The following is a 20245-nucleotide window of genomic DNA, read 5'->3' on the forward strand; positions in this document are numbered from 1 at the left end:
TTAAATAATTAAACAATAATACAAAATTAAGATATTGGGAGAACATTCTTGCAATATCTTAAAAGGGGCAATTTTGTCAGAGAAGCGCGCTTGCAGAGCTTTATGTCATTGACCGAACTAATTGCGTAGCAAATACTAATACGTAGTATTAATTTCATTAATCATAGTAAAATGATGATAACCACAGTAATTAATGGGAGTTAAAAGGTAATTACTGAGTTCTACACTTCTACTGCCTAAGAGGGCGTTTGGTAATTTACATCAATTAACTGGAAAAGTATTTCTCGTATTTGATGGAAATAATTCTACAAAAAAATTAATTAACATATTTAGTGCTAATCTGAAATATAAAATTTAAATCATAAAAAAAAATAATTAAGATATTTGATTTGTTCACTCTTTTTTAGAAAATTTTAATTTTTAAATATTTAAAATATTATTGTTATATAAAAATATTTTAAAAATCACATGTAAAAAAAAAAACCAGTCTACAACAAGAATATTTAAAATACTAAGCAATATATATGTAAAAACGTGTTAAAAGAGACAAATTTATTCGACAAATAGTGCTATTATATTTCGAATGATAAAAGAGACAAATTCCTCAAAGAAAAAATAAAAGAGACAAATTTCTTATATTTATAAGAGATTTTTAATTTGATACAACAAGAATACGTAATTAAATAATTTTGATAGATTCTTAATCATTTGAAAAAAAAAACGTATCAAATCTCTTCTAAGTGAGATTTACTTTTCTATATCATAGAATTGATTTCTCTTGACCCGAATAAGCAAATAATATATATATATATATATATATATATATATATATATATATATATATATATATATATATATATATATATATATATATATATATAAACGTGTTAAAATAGACAAATTTATTTGACAAATAGTGCTATTATATTTCGAATGATAAAAGAGACAAATTCCCCCAAAGAAAAAATAAAAGAGACAAATTTCTTATATTTATAAGAGATTTTTAATTTGATACAACAAGAATACGTAATTAAATAATTTTGATAGATTCTTAATCATTTGAAAAAAAAAAACGTATCAAATCTCTTCTAAGTGAGATTTACTTTTCTATATCATAGAATTGATTTCCCTTGACCCGAATAAGTAAATAATATATATATATATATATATATATATATATATATATATATATATATATATATATATACATAAATGTGCAATTTAACTATCAATTTAACTTTATAATGAGATAGAATACATGCTTCAATTTGATATCAGAGCTAACTTATATGAATTTGAAGAGTAAAAAATTACAACAAATGTGAAATTATGGTCCGTTTGGAAAACAGGAAAATGACTTCTGGAAAATGTTTTCTGGAAAATGACTCATTTTCCAGAAAACATTTTCATTTCCGATGTTTGATTGCATTTTAGAATACTTGGTGTGTTTAGTTTATTTTCAAAAAAAAAATGAGTAGAATTATATGTTTAAACATTTTGACGGAAATGACTTCTCCAAAATTGTAACAGAAGTTATTTTTCACCAAAATAACTTCATTTTCTCCAATCAACAAAAACCATTTTCCAATGACTAAATTTTTATGTTACATCCAAATACTGAAAACTCAAAAAACATTTTTCAAATTTCCAAAGCATCCTTAAACATTTTCTCCATTCCCCAATTACCACTCCCCAATTACCAAACGCTCTCTAATATAGTAATATTATTATCTTGCCGTAAGTAAACGGTATTTAATGTTCGGTGCCCACATAGAATCTTCTCATCTCTGTTGAATTTCCAGTTCTCTCTCTAAAATTTTTTCTAAAAAATATTTCTTCCAATTCTGGAGTCAGTCTCTTTGACCACTAGTCTGGGAATTTTGGCTTTCATTTATCTATTCGGCTGTAATTGAAGCTGTAGAAGGAAGTTGATATAGCATGGACGGGAATAATTGGAGGGCGGCGCAACCTCTGGCCCAGCCTCAGGGTGGTGACCCCACCGCCATTGCTGCGGCGGCGGCACCGGCTCCCGGAGCTATGGAGACGGGCGATTGGCGGACTCAATTGCAACCGGAGTCCAGGCAGAGGATTGTCAACAAGATGTAAATTTTCCGCACTCTTATAACATTTCTGTGCAAACTTGGCCGTCATACGTTTGCGAATTGGAAGCCAATTCTAGAATTTGAATATTTGAAAACCCTAAATTTGCTGGTTCTCGCTATTCGTAGGCTTCTTCTTAGTATTTTAATGGATGCTATCTGTTTGATGGAACTAGCAGTAAATGCTAAATTTTAGAGTTCGGGGATTGATTTATTTCACTTTTAAGCTGCATACATATATATAAGCCTGATGGAAGTTTACTCTGGTAATTTCAAGATTTTTTTAGGCCGCAAAAAAGTATACAGTCATATTTTACATTGCCATGGCATAGCATGTTCCAAATACTAATTCAGCAAACTACATGTTTGGGCTTTAGGGAGTCCATATTTGTTGTGTTTATTCTTGGCAATCATATACACTATAAAATTTTTTAGAAGCAGTGAAGCACTATATTCTATGCTTATTTGGAAGAGCCCCAAAACTTCAATATTTGGTTCTTGTACTATCATATTTGAGAAGCTATGCACACAAGAAGAATTCTTTTCTTCATTCTAGGTGGGGAAGGGGTGGGTAATATATAATCAGTATTGATCTCTTTGTGATGGATTTTAGATGTATTTCTCTTGTAATGTTGGATGGTATCTTTATCAACTTTTGTCATAACTGATATATGAAATATGATGGCTATAGAATGGAGACTTTAAAGAGACATCTTCCCTTCTCTGGACCAGAGGGACTGCAGGAACTTAAGAAAATTGCAGTGAGGTTTGAGGAAAAAATTTATACTGCTGCAACAAATCAGGTATGCATAATGTTTGTCATTTTAAATTTATAGCCTTTATCTACTCAATTATTTATTTAACTGTCAAAATGTTTACTACTAAGATTATTTATACATGGCATGACTTTTAACCATCAACTTAATTTCTCTTGCAGTCAGATTATTTGCGGAAGATATCCTTGAAGATGTTATCTATGGAGACAAAATCACAAAATCCCATGGCTAACCCTCTGCAGGCTAATGTTGCCAATAGTAGTCAAAATCCCCAAGGAACAGGTAATATAACAGGATTTCATGTTCATTTAATTTGTGACCAAATTAATTGTTCCAATGGAAGTGGTATTGGTTACTCATGCTCAACCATTGGGTAGAGAAGATTACTATTCTTGCAGATGTTATTTTACTATGACAACTCTTGTAGAGAAAGATTCTTGTTTCCTATTTCCGGTTGTTCTTTTAGGACTATAAATTTTTATATCTTACTGGGTTCTAAAGTAGGGTTGCTTTGTTTTATGGCTGCTGTGTTTGTTTCACTATTAAAATTGCTATGAGCCTGAGGCCTCGACTCATATCTCTGGACATGTCTCTTGATGCCTTTCTGTAGGTTCACATCCAATGCAACCCCAAGTTAATAACCAAGTGCAGCAACTTTCTGTTCCTATGGTAACCAATCAATCTCAAGCCCGGCAGCAACTACTTTCCCAAAATATTCAGAACAATATTACATCATCTGGAATGCAGAATTCTGCTAGTCTGATGCCTGCACTTCCTAGCGTTGGCAATTTGACTCAGCCTAACATTCCAAGTGTAGTAAGCCAAAATTCTAATTCACAGAATGTACAAGGAATTCCCAATGTTGCTCAAAATTCAGTAGGAAACAGCATGGGTCATTCGAATATGGTACCCAATTCTCAGAGACAGATGCAAGGGAGGCAACAACAAGTTGTTTCCCAACAGCAACAGCAACAACAACAGTCTCAGACCCCTCATCCACATCTTTACCAACAGCAGCTACGCCATCACATGATGAAACAGAAATTTCAATCTCAAGTGCAGCAGCAACAGGAGCAGCAGCAACAACAGAACCTACTACAACCAACTCAGATCCAATCTTCTCAGCAAGCGGTCATGCAGCCCTCTACCACACAACAAACTTCTCTGTCAAACCTTCAGCAGAATCAACAATCTTCTGTTCAACAACCAAGTCAATCCATGCTCCAGCAACGGTCACAAACGGTCCTCAGGCAGCAGCAGCAACAACAGACTCCTATGATTCATCAACAGCAGGGATCAATGTTGCAACAGCCAATGTTGCAAAGCCAACAGCAACAACCTCAACAGCAGCAACAGCAGCTGATTGGGCAGCAGCAACAGCAGCTAATTGGGCAGCAGCAGAGCATTGCAAATATCCAGCAGAACCAGCTAATTGGCCAGCAAAACAACATCCCTGATGTGCAGCACCAGCAGAATAGGCTGATGGCCCAACAGAATAACTATTCTAGTGTACAACAGCAGCAGTTAATTAATCAGCAAAATAATGTTCCAAGTATACATCAGCAGCAAATGGGCCCTCAAGGTAATGTTGCTGGTCTACAACAGCAACAGCTGGCTGGAAATCAATCTAGTAACTCTGGATTGATAACTAATCAACATATCCAGATGTTACCACAATCAAAGGTTGCAGGTCAACAACAAATGCTTCCAAGTGCTACACTTTTGCCAACTCAAGGTCTTCAATCTCAACCACAACAGCAAATGATGCAACAGAATCAATCACAACCTGGGCCATTGGGTTTGCAGCAGCAAGCAAATCCTTTACAACGAGAAATGCAGCAGAGGCTTCAAACTCCAAGTCCTTTACTTCAACAGCAGAACTTGATTGATCAGCAGAAGCAAAATTTTCAGCCACAAAGGGCTGCTCCAGAAGCATCATCTAGTATGTCTTTATCTATGTTGAGCAGCTTCAAAAGTTTGCATCATGTTACTTTCCTTTTTCCTAATAACATTGTTGCTTTATGCCATTGAATCTGGAGTTGCTTATGTTTTCAAATTGTTTGAAGCATCTTTATGATATCGTCATATCTACCAGCATTTGACAAACTGGACTTGTCCTCGCTGCCCTCCCCTTCCCCCCTCCTGTCCTTGTAGTAAGAAATCGTTTCAGGTTGTTTTAAGGTTAACTTATTGTTATCCTAGTAAGAAACTTATACACTGTTAAGCATCATTTCTAGTACATTTTATAGATGTATAGGTCAAGTTTCCCTGAGTTGCATTGCTCTTAGTGTTTCCGTTTAAAAAATATAAAATTTACCTCTGTGTGTTGTTTATTTGCCATTGTAATGGATTATACTCTCTCTATTTATGTGGCTATATGTTCATTAAATTTTTGTCTATAGCTGGTAAAAGCTTGTTAATTCATATCTACATTTGAAAATTTTAATGTAGCATCTTTAGATTCAACAGCTCAAACTGGAAACGCAAATGTCGCTGATTGGCAGGAAGACGCTTACCAAAAGGTACTGCATCAGTTTAACTTAACATAAGACTTTATGGATCTCAAACTTAAAAATGATTTCTTTCTTTCAACAGAAAAAAGTAGATTTTGCCAAATTGTCTGGTTAAGTGAAAGATATAAATAAGAACCACTTGAAAAGTGAATTCTGAGGTGTTTTTTTAGGTGCTGCATTTCACTTTTTTGTTTGTATTGATTGGGTCATCTGCAGCAATGCAGTCAAGTTTATCTAAATCAAGGACTATTCATGAAGTTTAAGTATGAAATTTGGATAAAATGTTAACATGCGATGGGTTCAGAAACTAAACTATGCTAATAATAAAATCTAATGGTTGTTGTATGTCATGTGTCATTCTCATATGGTTCAGAGGTAACTAAAATGATCTTAGTATCTCATCTTGGCATCTTGGGATAAGATATTATAATTTTGGAGTTGAGATTATCTTATCCCTTGAGGTGGTTGTCACATTTAGTGATTTAGATGAGATTATTGAGTTTATTCTACTTTTGGTCCTCTGACTATAGTTTCATTTCCTCTTTTGGTCCTCAACTTTAATTTGTTCCACTTTTAGTCCAAAATGCCCTTAATACAGCAGGGTAAAGTTTTCACAGAATGATGGCAAATTTTGGATTAAAAGTGGAATGTTTTTTTGAAGTCAAAAGAACTAAAAATCAAATTCAAGGACCCAAATTGAGAATGGCATTATAGTTGAGGACCAAAAGCGGAATAAACTCTGAGATTACCTATTGTCTTTAGTACACTTAATGCTTTTCTATCAAATGTATTTTCCTCTAGTTTTCTCTTGCTCGGCTGATGATTTTAGATTTTGGATAAAGTTGTTTGCTTTTCTTTTTCACAATTTAAATTGGAATGCATACAAGTTAACTGATGAATACTCCCTTGTTTTAGTAAACTCATTTTGGGTTGGCACCTTCAATATTTTAGCCTTTGCATGTTTCTGTGGCATTTTTATTTTTTGTTCTTTGCATTTTAATTTCTTCTTTTGTTTTACTTCTTTACCTCATTTTGGGTCCCTAAGTTGGTCTAGTTGTAATTTAGTATTACATGAACTATCTCTTTTTGTGTTTGTGGACTTATAAACCAAGTAACTTAAGCAATAAGATTTTTTGCAGATCAAGGCCATGAAAGAGACATATTATATGGATCTAAATGAATTGTTCCAGAAGATTGCTGGCAAATTGGCTCAGGTGAGATGCAGGATAAATGAATCTATTCTTTGCATCTGTTCTGACTTCTAAACCTATTTTAGACATTTCTATATAGGTTGTGCCACTATTAAGTTCTGAACAAGTTTTTGCATGATATTCATTCACGGTAATTTATTTGAGCAAAATTTCAAAAACTGGATCATTTGGTTTTAGCTTCTGTACATAACTTATCCCTAAAAGTGAGAAAAAAAGACTGGAGTTAAGGAAACTCGTTCTGGTTTACCTCAATTTCTTTAGCTTTGGCCATTTTAGGGTGCATTTGGAAACCCGGAAAGTGTTTTCCGAGTTTCCAATGTTTGGTAATAGGGGGGAAAATGAGGTCAATGGAAAATGATGCATTAGTCAAAGGAAAATAGGTATGTTTTCGGAGAAAATGACTTCCTTTTTTTTTTTTTTGGGAAGTCATTTTCCAAGAGATGCACATGCAAAAATTTTCGGGCTTAATTTTTTACGGGCTTTTGCATGTCGGCCCACCAAGCCCATGGACTAGGGTTCATGCAACCATAGCCCGCCCCATGCAAGTTGGCGGGCCCCGTGGCCCGGTCCGCGAACTTTTTTTTTTTTTTTTTGAATTCAAAATTTTAAAAAACAAGTAAAGTCTATAAATAATATTATTTTTTTTTTAATTTAAATTTTTTTTAAAAATTTACATTTTTAATTACAACCGTGTAGTTTATATATATATATATATATATATATATATATATATATATATATATATATATATATATATATATATATATATATATATCAAAAGAGTGCTATTCATAGAATGATTTTATCAAAAGTATCAAATAATTAAAATTTTGAAGTATTCAATTCTTTACATTTTCGTGCACATTTTCTAGAAAATGAACCAAACAAACAAAGACAGTTTTCCGTTGTGTAGCCAAACACCGGAAAGGGAAATGTTTTATGGAAAATGACTCATTTTCCAGAAGTCATTTTCCGAGTTTCCAAATGCACCCTTAGGTGAAATCCTATGCACATGACAGAAATAGTCGGTGAAAAAACTGCACTTGGAAATCTTCTTCTACTTCTGGAGATGGAAGATAGTCTCAGTTGTGAGATTGAACTACTTCATGTAGAAACCTGGAGTTCTGTTTCCTTATAAAAGCATAAATAGGCAAACACACGCACAATGACCGTGTGAAGAAAGGTTTGAGTAATATGCAAACATTAAATGAGCAGCTCAAGGAATTTGGTGAATGTTAACATAAGTAACTTTCAGAATGGAAGAATATCTATCTTCTCGTCACAATTAAAACCTAAGTTGTAATGTTCAGTAAGCAGCTCCTTGAATTTTATCATCTTATTAAAAAACAAATCTATAAATGAAATGTATTGAAAAATTCAGGGTCTATTTAGTACAAAAACCTTTTTTCATTTTATATATCTCTAGTTCTCCAAATTCTTCGTTTTCCAATTGGAAAACTAGAAAACATGTTTGTAATAATCTAAGATTGGGCCAAGGTCACTCAATTGGGCTATAGTGCACATGGGCCAAACCACACTATAGGATTGAATCCAATCAATTAGCTAGTTTAATCTATGACCTTATAAACCCATATGTTCTCTCTTATATTTTCAATGTGAGACTCTTAACAATGTTTAAATTCAACTATTTTCCAATTTATATATACAATTTTTTTTTTTTTTTGAAATTTACTTGATTTCATTGTATTGAAATATAAATATTAGTGACAATAGTGTGGGTGCGGTCATGTGTGGGCATCTAGTGGGGTCGGGTGATAATTTAGATATTCAAAATTTCAAGTGATATTTTTTAGATAAGATATTCTAATTGTTTCAAATATGTTTGTGTTAGAATCTAAGATTTGGCCGAGGTCACTTAATTGGGCTATAATGCTCATGGTCCAAATCACACTAAAATATTGAATCTAACCAATTAGCTAGTTTAACTTATGGCCTTATTAAGCCCATATGTTGGTTGTCAATTTTGAATCTAACCGGTTGATCACTTGCAATTGTATTGGTGAGTGGGTGGAAGGAAGCAGTGATTATAAGGGAGGTAGTGGCGGCTGTGGTGGTGGGTAGATATGTCGGTGAGTAGGTAGGTGAAGGTAAGGTGCATAAATAGATGAATTAGGAGTTCATAAGTAATGATAATAGGTGATTCTAAATGAAGTTAACGCAGAAAATTTGAAAATAAATTTAAATGTGTTTCCCAAATTCTTTAGTTATTTTGGAAACTTGGAGAATTCTCTAATTTTCCGTTCTCTATTTTGGAAAATACGTCCAGAAAATTGTAAAATTCTCCATTTACTAAACAGGTCCTCAAAATATTAATTGTAAAAAAAATTTCCAAACAGCTCAAAACATTTCCGTCTAGAATATGAGACCTAGTGTGTCATACTGTCATTTAGGACTGGAGAATTCTATAATTTCCGTTCTCTACTTTGGAAAATAGGTCCAGAAAATTGGAAAGTTCTCCATTTACTAAACAGGGTCAAAATATTAATTGAAAAAAAATCCTAAACAGCTCAAAACAATCTCCACTTTCTAGAATATGAGACCTAGTGTGCCATTTAAGAAGCACGCCGCTTTTACGAAATGTGTTTTCGTGCCCTATTTAACAAGAACGCGCAGCATCTGTGAAAGTACCCTTTGCTTCATTTAGCTCTCCGAGAACTTAACTCTGGACCAGAGGTCTCCTCACAGGCAACTTTCGTTCATTCCTCTCATAAAATCTTCCCAGGTTCTCTTATTTACCCCATTCCTAAACACCGAATAATCGAATCCTCTTGCTTTCTAATTGCACACAAGGATCTACAAGATATCTGTCAATAGGAACAAAAGAGGAGATTTAGGGGAGAGGAGGATAGGAAACGGAACAGAAACCATATAAAGGTGAGAATAGAGGTATGCCTAGAAGATTGCTGTCTTTGCCTTCACTTCCCCACCATTTATTTTTGCTGCCCTCTTTAACACAAGTCACGCTTCTGAAATGTGAAATAGTCTCATTTCCTAAATGAGACATTGGTAGCTTTTAATAGCCAGAAGCTTGGTCTCATGAGTAAATGCATTCACAAAGTTTTGGGAAGTTATTGTTACAATTTTTAAAGTTAACATCAGAATGCCTAGGTGTGTGTGCCCTTAGGCAGAAGGATGAATGGGAAAATCGCCCTTCTATGCAGTCAGTTGACTAGGCGTCCATTGTTATTCTTTTTTTTTTTTTTTTTTTTTGTTTTCATTTTGTTTGTTTCGTTTGTATCTGTTATGTCTAGAGTATTATGTGCTATTGAACATTTATATTTTATGGGAGAAATACTTATCAAGTTTTTTTTAGTTGTGCACCTAGGCGGCCTAGGTGCTAGGCGCCCATCTAGGCGGCCTAGGTGCTAGGCGCCCATCGGTGGTGCCTAGCAACTTTTACGACATTGAATAACATGCTCCGGATTCATAAATATGTGTACCGCAATTTGGAGCTCAATTGAAGTCAACCACATTTGGTTAGCAGTTCTTAAAATTTATTTGTTTTGGATTCATAAATTTGTTTACCACACTTTGGGGAAGATTTAAAATCAACAACATTGTGCCAACTAGTCTTTAAATTTAGTGTATTCTGGAATTTCCTCCTGCACTTTGACTCTTTTAGATTCTGACAAAACAATTTTAGAGAAGAAAGAAAAAGGAATGAGTCACAGACTTAGATGGAGGAAATTATTACTCATTTTTACATTATATGAATGAATTTCCCGTGTCATTTTCTCATAACAGAATTTGTTTCTTTTGCAGCATGATTCTGTTCCTCAGCAACCCAAAAATGAACAAATTGAAAAGCTCAAGATGTTTAAGGTTATGGTAGAACGCCTTCTTCACATGTTGAGGCTTAATAAAAATGAAATTCAACCACAGCACAAGGAAAAAATGGCTTATATTGAGAAGCAGATAGTTTATTTTCTTAATTCCAACAGGACCCGGAAACCTACTTCATCGATGCAGCAAGGGCAACCTCCTCAGCCTCCACAAAATCATGATGGCCAAATTAATCTTCAGATGCAATCTGTAAATGTGCAAGGCACTATGGCAGCAATGCAACAGAATAATTTGACCAACATGCAGCATAATTCTCTGTCTTCTGTATCTGCAGTCTCAAACTCTCAGCAAAACATGTTATCGACAATACAGCCTGGTGCTAGTTTGGATATTGGGCAGGGTAGTTCATTAAATTCACTGCAGCAGGTGTCTACTGGTGCTTTACAACAAAATCCTGGTTCCCAGCAGATGAACATAAACTCATTTTCATCACAAGGTGGAGCAAATTCACTGCAGACTAACCTTCAGCCAAATCCTAATATGCTTCAGCCAAATTCTAATATGCTTCAGCACCAGCATCCTAAGCAACATGAACAGCAAATGTTGCAGAACCCACAACTGAGACAACAGATACAGCAGCGGCAGATGCAGCAGCAAATTTTGCAAAAGCAACAGCTAATGCAACAACAGCAGCAAATAAAGCAACCACAGGCTCCTCTGGCAGCACAGTCAATGTCACAGCTTCACCAAATGGTTGATACAAATGATATAAAGATGAGGCAGCAGATAGGTATTAAACCACCAGGTGTGCTCCAGCAGCCTCAGTCACTTGGCCAGCGTGTTGTATCACATCACCAACAGCTCAAGTCAAGTATCACCTCACCTCAAGTTCATCAGACACTTTCTCCTCAGCTTGCCCAGCATCCTTCACCACAAATTGACCAGCAAAATATGTTGGCATCTCTTACAAGAACAGGAACACCTCTCCCATCTGCAAATTCACCTTTTGCCCCATCTCCTTCAACTCCCTTGCCAGGGGAGTCAGAAAAAGTTAGCATGGGCATTCCATCACTTCTTGGTGCTGGGAATGTAGGGCATCAGCATACAAATGCTGCATCTGCATCAGCTCAATCTCTAGCAATTGATACTCCCGGGATATCAGCATCACCGTTGCTTCCAGAAATTAACAGTCTAGATGGCACACATGCAAATGTACCAACCACCATTTCTGGGAAGTCAAGTGTTGAACAACCTCTGGAACGCTTGGTTAATGCGGTTAGTATAGTTCCACTTTTTATCCTGGGGTGTTTGTTGTTAAATCTTGCTTTAACCTATTTATTTTATTCAGGTAAGAAGAATGTCAGCTAAAGCATTGAGTTCCTCTGTTAGTGATATCAGCTCTGTTGTCAGTATGATGGATAGAATAGCTGGGTCTGCACCTGGAAATGGCTCAAGAGCAGCTGTTGGTGAAGATTTGGTTGCCATGACAAAATGCCGTATGCAGGCAAGAAGTTTCTTGACACAGGATGGACCTACTGGAACAAAGAGAATGAAATGCTATACAACCTCAAATGTAGTGTCATCTAGTGGAAGTGTAAATGATAGTTTTGTACCATGGAATGGCTCTGAAGCATCTGATTTGGAGTCAACAGCAACATCCAGCATAAAAAGACGCAAGATTAAGGTATACTGTCTGTCTAGCGTTCTCTTTCACTTATAAAAGTAGATCATTTATCTTGCTCATTGGTATATACTTTTCTACCTTAAATTAGGTATTCATGGGTGATAATTTTCTTTTAATAGAACAAAGAAACGAAAATTGTTGTATATGGAGGGGATATACTCGATACATGTATGGAGTATTGCAAAATTTGGCTAATCCCATACTAACTAGGAAAGGTTTTGAAAGTAAAGAAGTGTCAAAGAGACTAGAGTGCTTTCCCTTTCTTAAAGAAATGCCATCGAGGAGGTTTCTTCAATCTTCACATTACTCCTATTTGAAGCATGATCACTTATCCCTGAACGCTCTGTTGAAAATTCCCAACCCCTCTTTTTCTTACCTTTCCATTTGGTTGCTGATGGTGCTTTTCAATCTAATATCCTTGGTCTTCTTTTCAAGATTCCACTGGAGGTTCTTTCTTTGACAGCCTTGAGCTTTTCCAGTTGTTCCCATTTTCTTTGTTATGGTCTGCTAATACTTCTGTTTCCACCATCAGTCTTCATACTTTCTCCTCATAAAGATGGTTAGGCTATCCTAATATTATTGTGAAATTCCGCCTCTTATTTGAATTCATACTGTATATTACTTAAACTGCATCTTTGCAATCTACTGGACTACTGTCTACTGGTGCTTACTATCTCTTTCAGTTCTTTTTCTGTTTACTGCTGGTATGATGGTTTTCTTGATCAAATGGGAATTGAACTAGTCAACAGTGTAAAGCACTCTGTTTTTTGGACCGCCTTACACTTTGGATGAAATTGTTTGGCAAAGGCAATCAACATGATCATACTTTGTGCATGATTTTTTCTTTAGCTTTTCTGCTGTATTTTAATGGATAATTAATTCTTGCTGTTAGGATGTTTGTGCAAGTTGTATGAGGCACTACTAATTGCTTCTCAGTTATCATTTGGTTATAATCTTAATGTGTACATATTTTTCTCTTTGATGTTGTATGCCTGAATTTTGTTCTTGTGCAAGTGTTGTAGTTTCCATGTAAATTTCCTGCCAGGCACTACCTTATTGCTTCTCAGTTTCTATTTGGTTATTATTGAAAAATATTGAATTTGAAGTCTGGTGGGTGGCAAGGAGCCACCACCCACAGACAAGGTGGAAATCTGATGATAGGAGAGACAGAGAAGATATGAAACTAGATAGATTGCATGATGAAATAGTTAGAAAAGAGCTAGTATATTTATAGGCTATGAGAGTCTCCACACATTACGACGTGTTACTTAAAGGGATTGGCTCTTTAACTAACTAAATAACTCTTGAATACACAAAATATGATACTAAGGAAATCTGACAACTCTTCAATTTCTAGCACTCCTGCTCAAGTTGGAACATATGCAATATGTCCCACTTGTATAGAAAACACTAAAAGAGCCAATGTATTTAACTATTTATAGGCTATGATGTTATGAGAGTTTGTGTTACATATGAAGCTTGGCTCTTCAACTAACCTAATGACTCTTGCATTAACAATGTGTGATAACTATGGAATCTGGCATCTCTTCATTTTCCAACCATTATAACCTCAATTTGCTCATTTTTCTCTTTGATAATAACATGTGCCTAAATGTTGCCTTTAAGTTACTTACCTAATAAAAATGGTTTCTTTCCCTTTGTAGGTTAACCATGCACTCATTGAAGAGATAAGGGAAATCAATCGACGACTGATTGATACTGTGTTAGAAATCAGCGATGAAGGTGTTGATGCAAGTGTTCTAGCTGCTACAACTGACGGAAGTGGAGGTACCACTGTTAAGTGTTCTTTTAGGGCTGTGTCTCTCAGTCCAAATTTAAAAAAACAGTATGCTTCAGCTCAAATGGTAAGTTTGCCTGCCCCCACAGATCAGGTTGCAATCTTCAATCAACTCTTATTAGTTTCTTCTGATATGTTTTTTCTTTTTTATGGTTTTCTATTTTATTGGGCAGTCACCAATTCAGCCTTTAAGATTGCTTGTTCCTGCAAATTATCCAAATTGCTCTCCAATTATCATGGATAAGTTTCCAGTTGAAGTCAGGTCAGTAGTTATCATCGCTGTCTATAATAATTTGTTTCCTTATCTATGTATGTGTGCTTGTATGTAGTATTTCATGTGCTCCATAATACTCAATATTCATGTATGTTTAGATGGCTCTAAGCCAAGCCGTGCTGTCTTGTGCAGTGTAAATATGTGATTCTCCCTTTTGCCCTTTTGCCCTTTTGGTAGTATTAAACTTTGTGATATTCTTTACAAGGGCTGTTTCAATTATATCATGATAAACAGAAAGTAGGGAGTGGGGGGCTCTTTCACATGAAAACAAATTCAAAGACGAATAACATGGTGATGTTATACATGATAAAAGAAGAAAACCAGAGGGAGAAAATAAAATTTCTGCTAATCGCTTCTTACACTAGAAAACTTATGGTTTTTAAAACTCTCGAGATTTTGATGTGTGATGTGCCTGCATTTTCAAGCGTTATGTTCACCTTCCACTGATTATAATTTTTAATCATCTGTCACACAGTAAAGAGTACGAGGATCTATCAACGAAGGCCAGGTCAAAGTTTTCCGCCTCCCTCCGAAGTCTATCCGAGCCGATGTCACTGAGGGACATTGCGAGAACTTGGGATTCCTGTGCTCGAGCAGTTATTTTGGAGTATGCCCAGAAAAGGGGTGGGGGAAGTTTCAGCTCAAAGTATGGTACCTGGGAAGACTGTATGACTGCAGCATGACCGCTGCTCACCTCACTCACAAATTTTGTTTTTCCTAAAAGTCCCAACACCTTCATCTCATCCTTATGATGAAGTATTTATAGGAATTTTTTATGCTTACTTTGTAAGCTGCAGCTTATCTTCTTTATATTATGAGACATTTAGACACAGGCTCTCAAAGTTTGAACTGTATGTTTGTACTTGTAGCATCCTGTCCTGTGGCGTTGCCCTGTTTAACTTTATTCGGATTTTCTTTGTTGTTTTGAAGGGAACTGTGAGGAAAAAATATATTTATTTATTTTATTAGTCTACCATTCTTTAAATTTGAAACAGAGGTATGTAGGAATGCCTCGTTATTATGCTGGCAGGGGAATCACCGAATCAGATTCCAAATCTTATGGGGGTGTTTGGTTGGTTGTAATTCAAGAAAAGTATATTATTTTGTTGGACGGGATTGTAATTCTCTTATTTTGTTGAATTGCAATTCATGAGCAAATAGAAATTGTTCGTGTTCGTTTGTTAAGATTTTTGGAATATCATGTTCGTTTGTTAAGCGTTTATTAGTGTTCGTTAACGTTTGTGAAAACGTTCATGAACGTTAAATAAACAAACATATGTTCATGTTCATGATTATAATTTGTTCGTGCACAATGAATAATTTTATTATATTTTCCTTTCGAAGCTCCTCTCGGACAGAGTCTACGACTCCTGGAAGGTGCTCCTTACGGATGGAACACAAACTGTACATAATTAGCACGTGTGGTGAGAATTATCAAATGAGTTTACTCACTGTACATAATTAGCACTTGTGGTGAGAATTATCAAATGAGTTTACTCTGGTTAGAGTAGGATCGTAAAAAAAATAAGGTTGCAAAACTCGGCCGCCTAGGCGCTAGGCGGCACCCATCCTTGCTGTTTTGGCCTATAGTTGGGCAAAACTCGGCCAGCCGCCTAGGCGACCTACTCAGCCAAAGTCGGCCAAAATCGGCCAACTCGGCTGAGTCAGCCGATTTCGTCCGAGTTTGACCGATTTCGTCTTTCATTAATTATTAATTTTAATATTATTATGATGTTATGACTTATAAATTATCATTATTTCATTTATTTGGACATGTTATTTGATTGAATGTTGAGAGCAAGCACATTAAAATTGTCAAACTACAAGTCTGTCACTACTTTTTTTAATTTTTTTGGTGCCCGCCTAGGCGCTAGGCGCTGCCCGGACGCCCGATTAGGAAAAAAGACTAGAATGTGTAGAAAGGCCTTCGAAATTCCCAAAATGTGTGCTGACTTTTTTTTATTACAGAAATATGCAAAACTCTATTGCGAGTTGCGTTTTTGAGTGTATAGTTTCCGTATTTTTTTTTTCTTTAAATATTGAAAACGCAACTGGTAGTTACGTTTTTCATATTGAATACGTAAAACGCATCTCCCAGTTGCGTTTTCAGAATACGTATTGAATACGTTTAAACGCAATTGAGAGTTGCGTTTTACGTATTTACAGACAGTGTCACCACAAACGCAGCAGAATGCAAAACAGCACCACCAAATAAAAATATTGCGCACCAAATACAAACACAGTTAAGGCGCTATTCCAGCCCGCCAGAAAAGATGCCAACGTTGACTTTATCGTCGGATTCAACGTCTCCGATATCATATTCGCGCGCCTCAGGATCCTTAAGCTGCTGCTCGCGTACCTCGTAGATTCCGCCAGTACTTCTTCGCCGACCGAAAGCTTTCGATTCCAGTTTCGGTTGGCCAATATTCTAAACTTCGTTTTGCGTTTTACGTATAATACGTAAAACGCAAACGGAAGTTGCGTTTTACGGGATACAGTATGAGCTGTAAAACGCAAGAGGCACTTGCGTTTTACGTATCGTATTCGTAAAACGCAACTGCCTCTTGCGTTTTACAGAAATACAAAAAAAAATGCGAAATACTACAAAAATGCAACTCCGAAAGGAGTTTTGCATATTGTTGTCAAAAAAAAAAAAAATACGACACATTTTGAGAATTTCTCCTCTTTGCCTAGCGCCTACTGCAACTTTAAAAAAAAATAAAAGTAATTCTTTTTTTTTTTTTAAGTATAGGCTTAACGCCTAAACTAAAGTAATAAGTAATATACTTGGTATATTAAAACTAAATAAAATAAAACAAAATAAATTGTATTTAAATTAATTTGTTCGTGAACAATCATGAACACTAAACGAACACTAACGAGCATTATTAAACCACTCCGGAGGCCCAATGAACATTCTACTCCGTACTATTAATATGTCGGGTCGGATGCACAATTCGGGTCGGTATAGGCGCCAACTGCTATCGATTTGAAATGTCTTGAGTTTTCCCTCCCTCCCTCCCATGGAGATTCAGAGCCACTCTTGTTTCTTCAGCTTCAAGCACCAAAGCTCAGTCGCAGAATCATCCTCTGGAACATTCAAATTCTCTGCTGGTAAGTATAATGATTTCCAGTTCGCCGTTCCAAATTGTTTTGCTGATTTTTCATTCGAATCATGCAGCTAGGGCATTATATTCCGTTCCTATTATTGCTCTATCTTATGCACGAATAATCCGCAATATTGCAGATCTTTTCTAACAGTTTTAGCCGTACCTACCTGTGGATTTTCTTTGAAAGCTCAAGGTGGTTTCTTTCGCATGGAGTATTGTGATTTGTGAAGCCTAATTTGGAATTAACGTTTTTTCTGAAACTTCTCTACTGATGCATTTATATTACATAGTGGCTTCAAAAAATGATCTCACTATATACTTACATTATATGTGAAAAGAAAAACAATAAAAAAAAATATATTGGGGAAAGGAAAAATACACCAAAAATTAGAGCAGTAATGTTTATCATTACCAATGCCCCACTGAATCAATATGTTCCTGTGGAGTTAACTGAGATTGAACAGAGTTCTGTGGTGAGAAAGGCAAATTAGGGAACTGTTGGTGAAGAAGATGGTGATGATGATCTGAGGGAGACATGTAGGAAGGTTGATGATGGTGAGAGAGGAGAGTCGCCGGAGAAGGAGAATATACATTAGTAGCGGTGGCGTTGTAAGCCAAGTTGGCGGCGGCGGTGGGCGGCAACAACTGGTCGTGGACGTGGTGTTGCTGCTGCAGCTGCTGCTGCGGTGGTGGTGGCTGTTTTGGAAGGTTAAGCTTCTCTCCTTCAAGCTCCCTGTACTTGTTGAGGTAGAGTTTGAGGGGATTGACGTAGTCCTCGAAGCCGAGGGTGGTGATGGCCCAGAGGATATCGTCGCCGTTAATCGTCTTCCGCTTCTCGCGCTGGCACTTGTCGGAGGCTTCTCCGGTGACGAAGCTGATGAACTCCGACACGCATTCCTGGACGGTCTCCTTGGCTTCCTTGGAGATCTTGCCGTTGCCGGGGATCACCTTTTTCATGATCCTTCCCACGTTGGCGATCGGCAGGAATCTGTCTTGTTCTTTGCTATTGTTATTGTTGTTTGCAGAGTTTGTGGGTTTGGATTCGGGGCTTGCTCGGACGACGGCCAAGTTGGGGATGTTTCCGGTTTTCCGTTCGTCGTTTTCCGCCGTGGTGGTCGTCATCATGGGATGGGCGTGTGTGTAGCTAAGCTTAAGGAGGTGTGGTTGTGGCTTTTAAATGGGAGAAGTTGCAAATGGCACGAGAGGCTTAAAAGGAGGCATGGAAGTGGGAATACCAAAGGCAATTGGAAGAATTCCCATTTCAGACCCTGCCCCCTGGGACTCGCTCTCTATATGTTATTATGTAACCATCATTACATAATTATGTCACTCCTATTTCCACACTTAATACGGTGTATCTAGTTTACAAATAAAATAAAATGTAATGCAAAAATCACAAACACCAAGAATTGGACTCAATTAGACCTCCAAATGAGAACATTAACACATAGTATGAAAATAGAACAAGTGCACAAATTATACCGTGGTCCAAAACGACGTTGTTTGTTTTGTTTTTTTGTTTTTATGTTTTTTTTTTTGGTGAAAATTTCGTTTCCTGTGTCTGCTGTTAACTTTTTTTTTTTAAAAAATCACATGTTTCAAATGTACATAATTGTATAACAAAATACACATAAACTTTTTTGAAAAGATAATACGCATAATCTAACATAATACATAATACACATAAACTCTTAACTCTTAAAAAAAAAACCATTATTTCGAATGTACATCATTATATAATAGAATGTACATAATTGTATAACAAAATACACATAAACTCTGTCGCTTCAACTCCCCACACAACTTAACAAAACGACGTTGTTGGGCAGGATGGGGCGCACAATGCATTGTGCGCCCTGCCGCCCTGGTGCACGATATAACGATTGTCCTAAGGGGACATTTGGTTCAGGTTATATAACATTATAACATACCCAAGGGAATGCAACATTCCAAAAGTTACATTATTATGTTTGGTTCATATTATCTTAGGGAATATAACATTCTCAAGAAATGGAACATTCCCTCTACATAAGATTTTGAAAGGAATGAGATTCCTTTCCCTTTTCTTAGGTTATGTAAGATAATCTTATATATATATATATATATATATATATATATATATATATATATATATATATATATAAAAGATAACCTTAAACCACACATAATTATATTATATATTTCAATTTTAACTAAACACATGAATTGTGTGCCACTTCGACCCTAACTCACCGTGCAGATCACGCTATAATACTGCCGCCGACGCAGGAGAATCAACGAGTTGTGTGCCACTTCGACGCAAGCTATCATCATGCAACGAACAAGGCAACTGTCGGGGCGGTAATACTCAATGGAGAATGCACTTATATCTCGGCCTTCGTTGCTATGCTGCCCGAGTGTTTCTCACCACTCATGGCCAAAGCCGTAGCGTGCAGGGAGGTTCTGTCATGGCTACGAGACCGTGTCGAACAGTCTATAGAGGTGTTCACGGATTGTTTAACGCTACAGCAGTACTTAACATCGACAGCTATCTCAGTGCGTTCGTATAGTGGCTATGCTATTGATAGCTGCATGACTTATATATCTACGTTTAATTACTGTCGTATTAATTTTATTTCTAGATCAGATAATTATTTAGCTCATACCTTAGCAAGTCGCTTCGAATTATGCTACTTCTATGTACTGGGACTCTGTCCCACCTGACACTATTTCAGCTTATTTTGAGTAAAATGCCACACCGGCTCTTAAAAAAAAAAAAAAAAAAAAAAAAAAAAAAAACACATGAATTAATGTTAAAGTAATGATTGCAAGTTTCACCAAGACTATGTAGTCTAGTGGTACCCGGATTGAACTTCTAATTGGAAGGTTGTGAGTTTGAGTCTCAATGGTGGCGGCAAGCAGCAAGTTTCTAATCACTCGAAAAAAAAAAAAGAAAAAAAAAAACATTGAATGATGGCAAAATCGTCAGTCCACTAC

At 36.1% G+C, this 20245-nt stretch overlaps 2 protein-coding genes across 4 annotated transcripts; one reads left to right on the plus strand and one right to left on the minus strand.

Annotated features, from left to right (window-relative positions):
* Positions 1 to 1725: 1725 nt before the first annotated feature.
* Positions 1726 to 15127, plus strand: LOC109172528 (mediator of RNA polymerase II transcription subunit 15a-like). 3 transcript variants are annotated; one of them, XM_019321689.1, is made up of 12 exons: positions 1728 to 2102; positions 2791 to 2902; positions 3037 to 3157; positions 3486 to 4817; positions 5327 to 5397; positions 6528 to 6602; positions 10383 to 10733; positions 11259 to 11678; positions 11752 to 12087; positions 13752 to 13952; positions 14059 to 14147; positions 14635 to 15127. In XM_019321689.1, exons 1-12 carry the CDS (start codon positions 1939 to 1941, stop codon positions 14840 to 14842), a joined length of 3480 nt encoding a protein of 1159 aa, XP_019177234.1. In that variant the 5' UTR covers positions 1728 to 1938; the 3' UTR covers positions 14843 to 15127. The 3 variants fall into 3 exon arrangements, with proteins under 3 accessions (XP_019177232.1, XP_019177231.1, XP_019177234.1); XM_019321687.1 differs by having other exon boundaries at positions 1726 to 2102; positions 5336 to 5397; positions 10383 to 11678; XM_019321686.1 differs by having other exon boundaries at positions 1727 to 2102; positions 10383 to 11678.
* A 2440-nt stretch (positions 15128 to 17567) lies between these two features.
* Positions 17568 to 18696, minus strand: LOC109172533 (nuclear transcription factor Y subunit B-7-like). Its single transcript, XM_019321697.1, has one exon. The coding sequence runs from the start codon at positions 18392 to 18394 to the stop codon at positions 17678 to 17680; it is 717 nt and encodes a 238-aa protein (XP_019177242.1). The 5' UTR covers positions 18395 to 18696; the 3' UTR covers positions 17568 to 17677.
* Positions 18697 to 20245: the final 1549 nt, after the last annotated feature.

The sequence above is a fragment of the Ipomoea nil genome, unplaced genomic scaffold (genome assembly GCF_001879475.1).
Source record: "Ipomoea nil cultivar Tokyo-kokei standard unplaced genomic scaffold, Asagao_1.1 scaffold0418, whole genome shotgun sequence".
In the NCBI taxonomy this organism is placed as follows: domain Eukaryota; kingdom Viridiplantae; phylum Streptophyta; class Magnoliopsida; order Solanales; family Convolvulaceae; genus Ipomoea; species Ipomoea nil.

Coding starts and splice junctions, on each gene's coding strand:
- LOC109172528 (XM_019321686.1), top strand. CDS start 1,939: ATGGACGGGAATAATTGGAGGGCGGCGCAACCTCTGGCCCAGCCTCAG. Junction 11,679..11,751: donor TGGAACGCTTGGTTAATGCG/GTTAGTATAGTT, acceptor TATTTTATTCAG/GTAAGAAGAATGTCAGCTAA. Junction 12,088..13,751: donor TAAAAAGACGCAAGATTAAG/GTATACTGTCTG, acceptor TTCCCTTTGTAG/GTTAACCATGCACTCATTGA.
- LOC109172533 (XM_019321697.1), bottom strand. CDS start 18,394: ATGATGACGACCACCACGGCGGAAAACGACGAACGGAAAACCGGAAAC.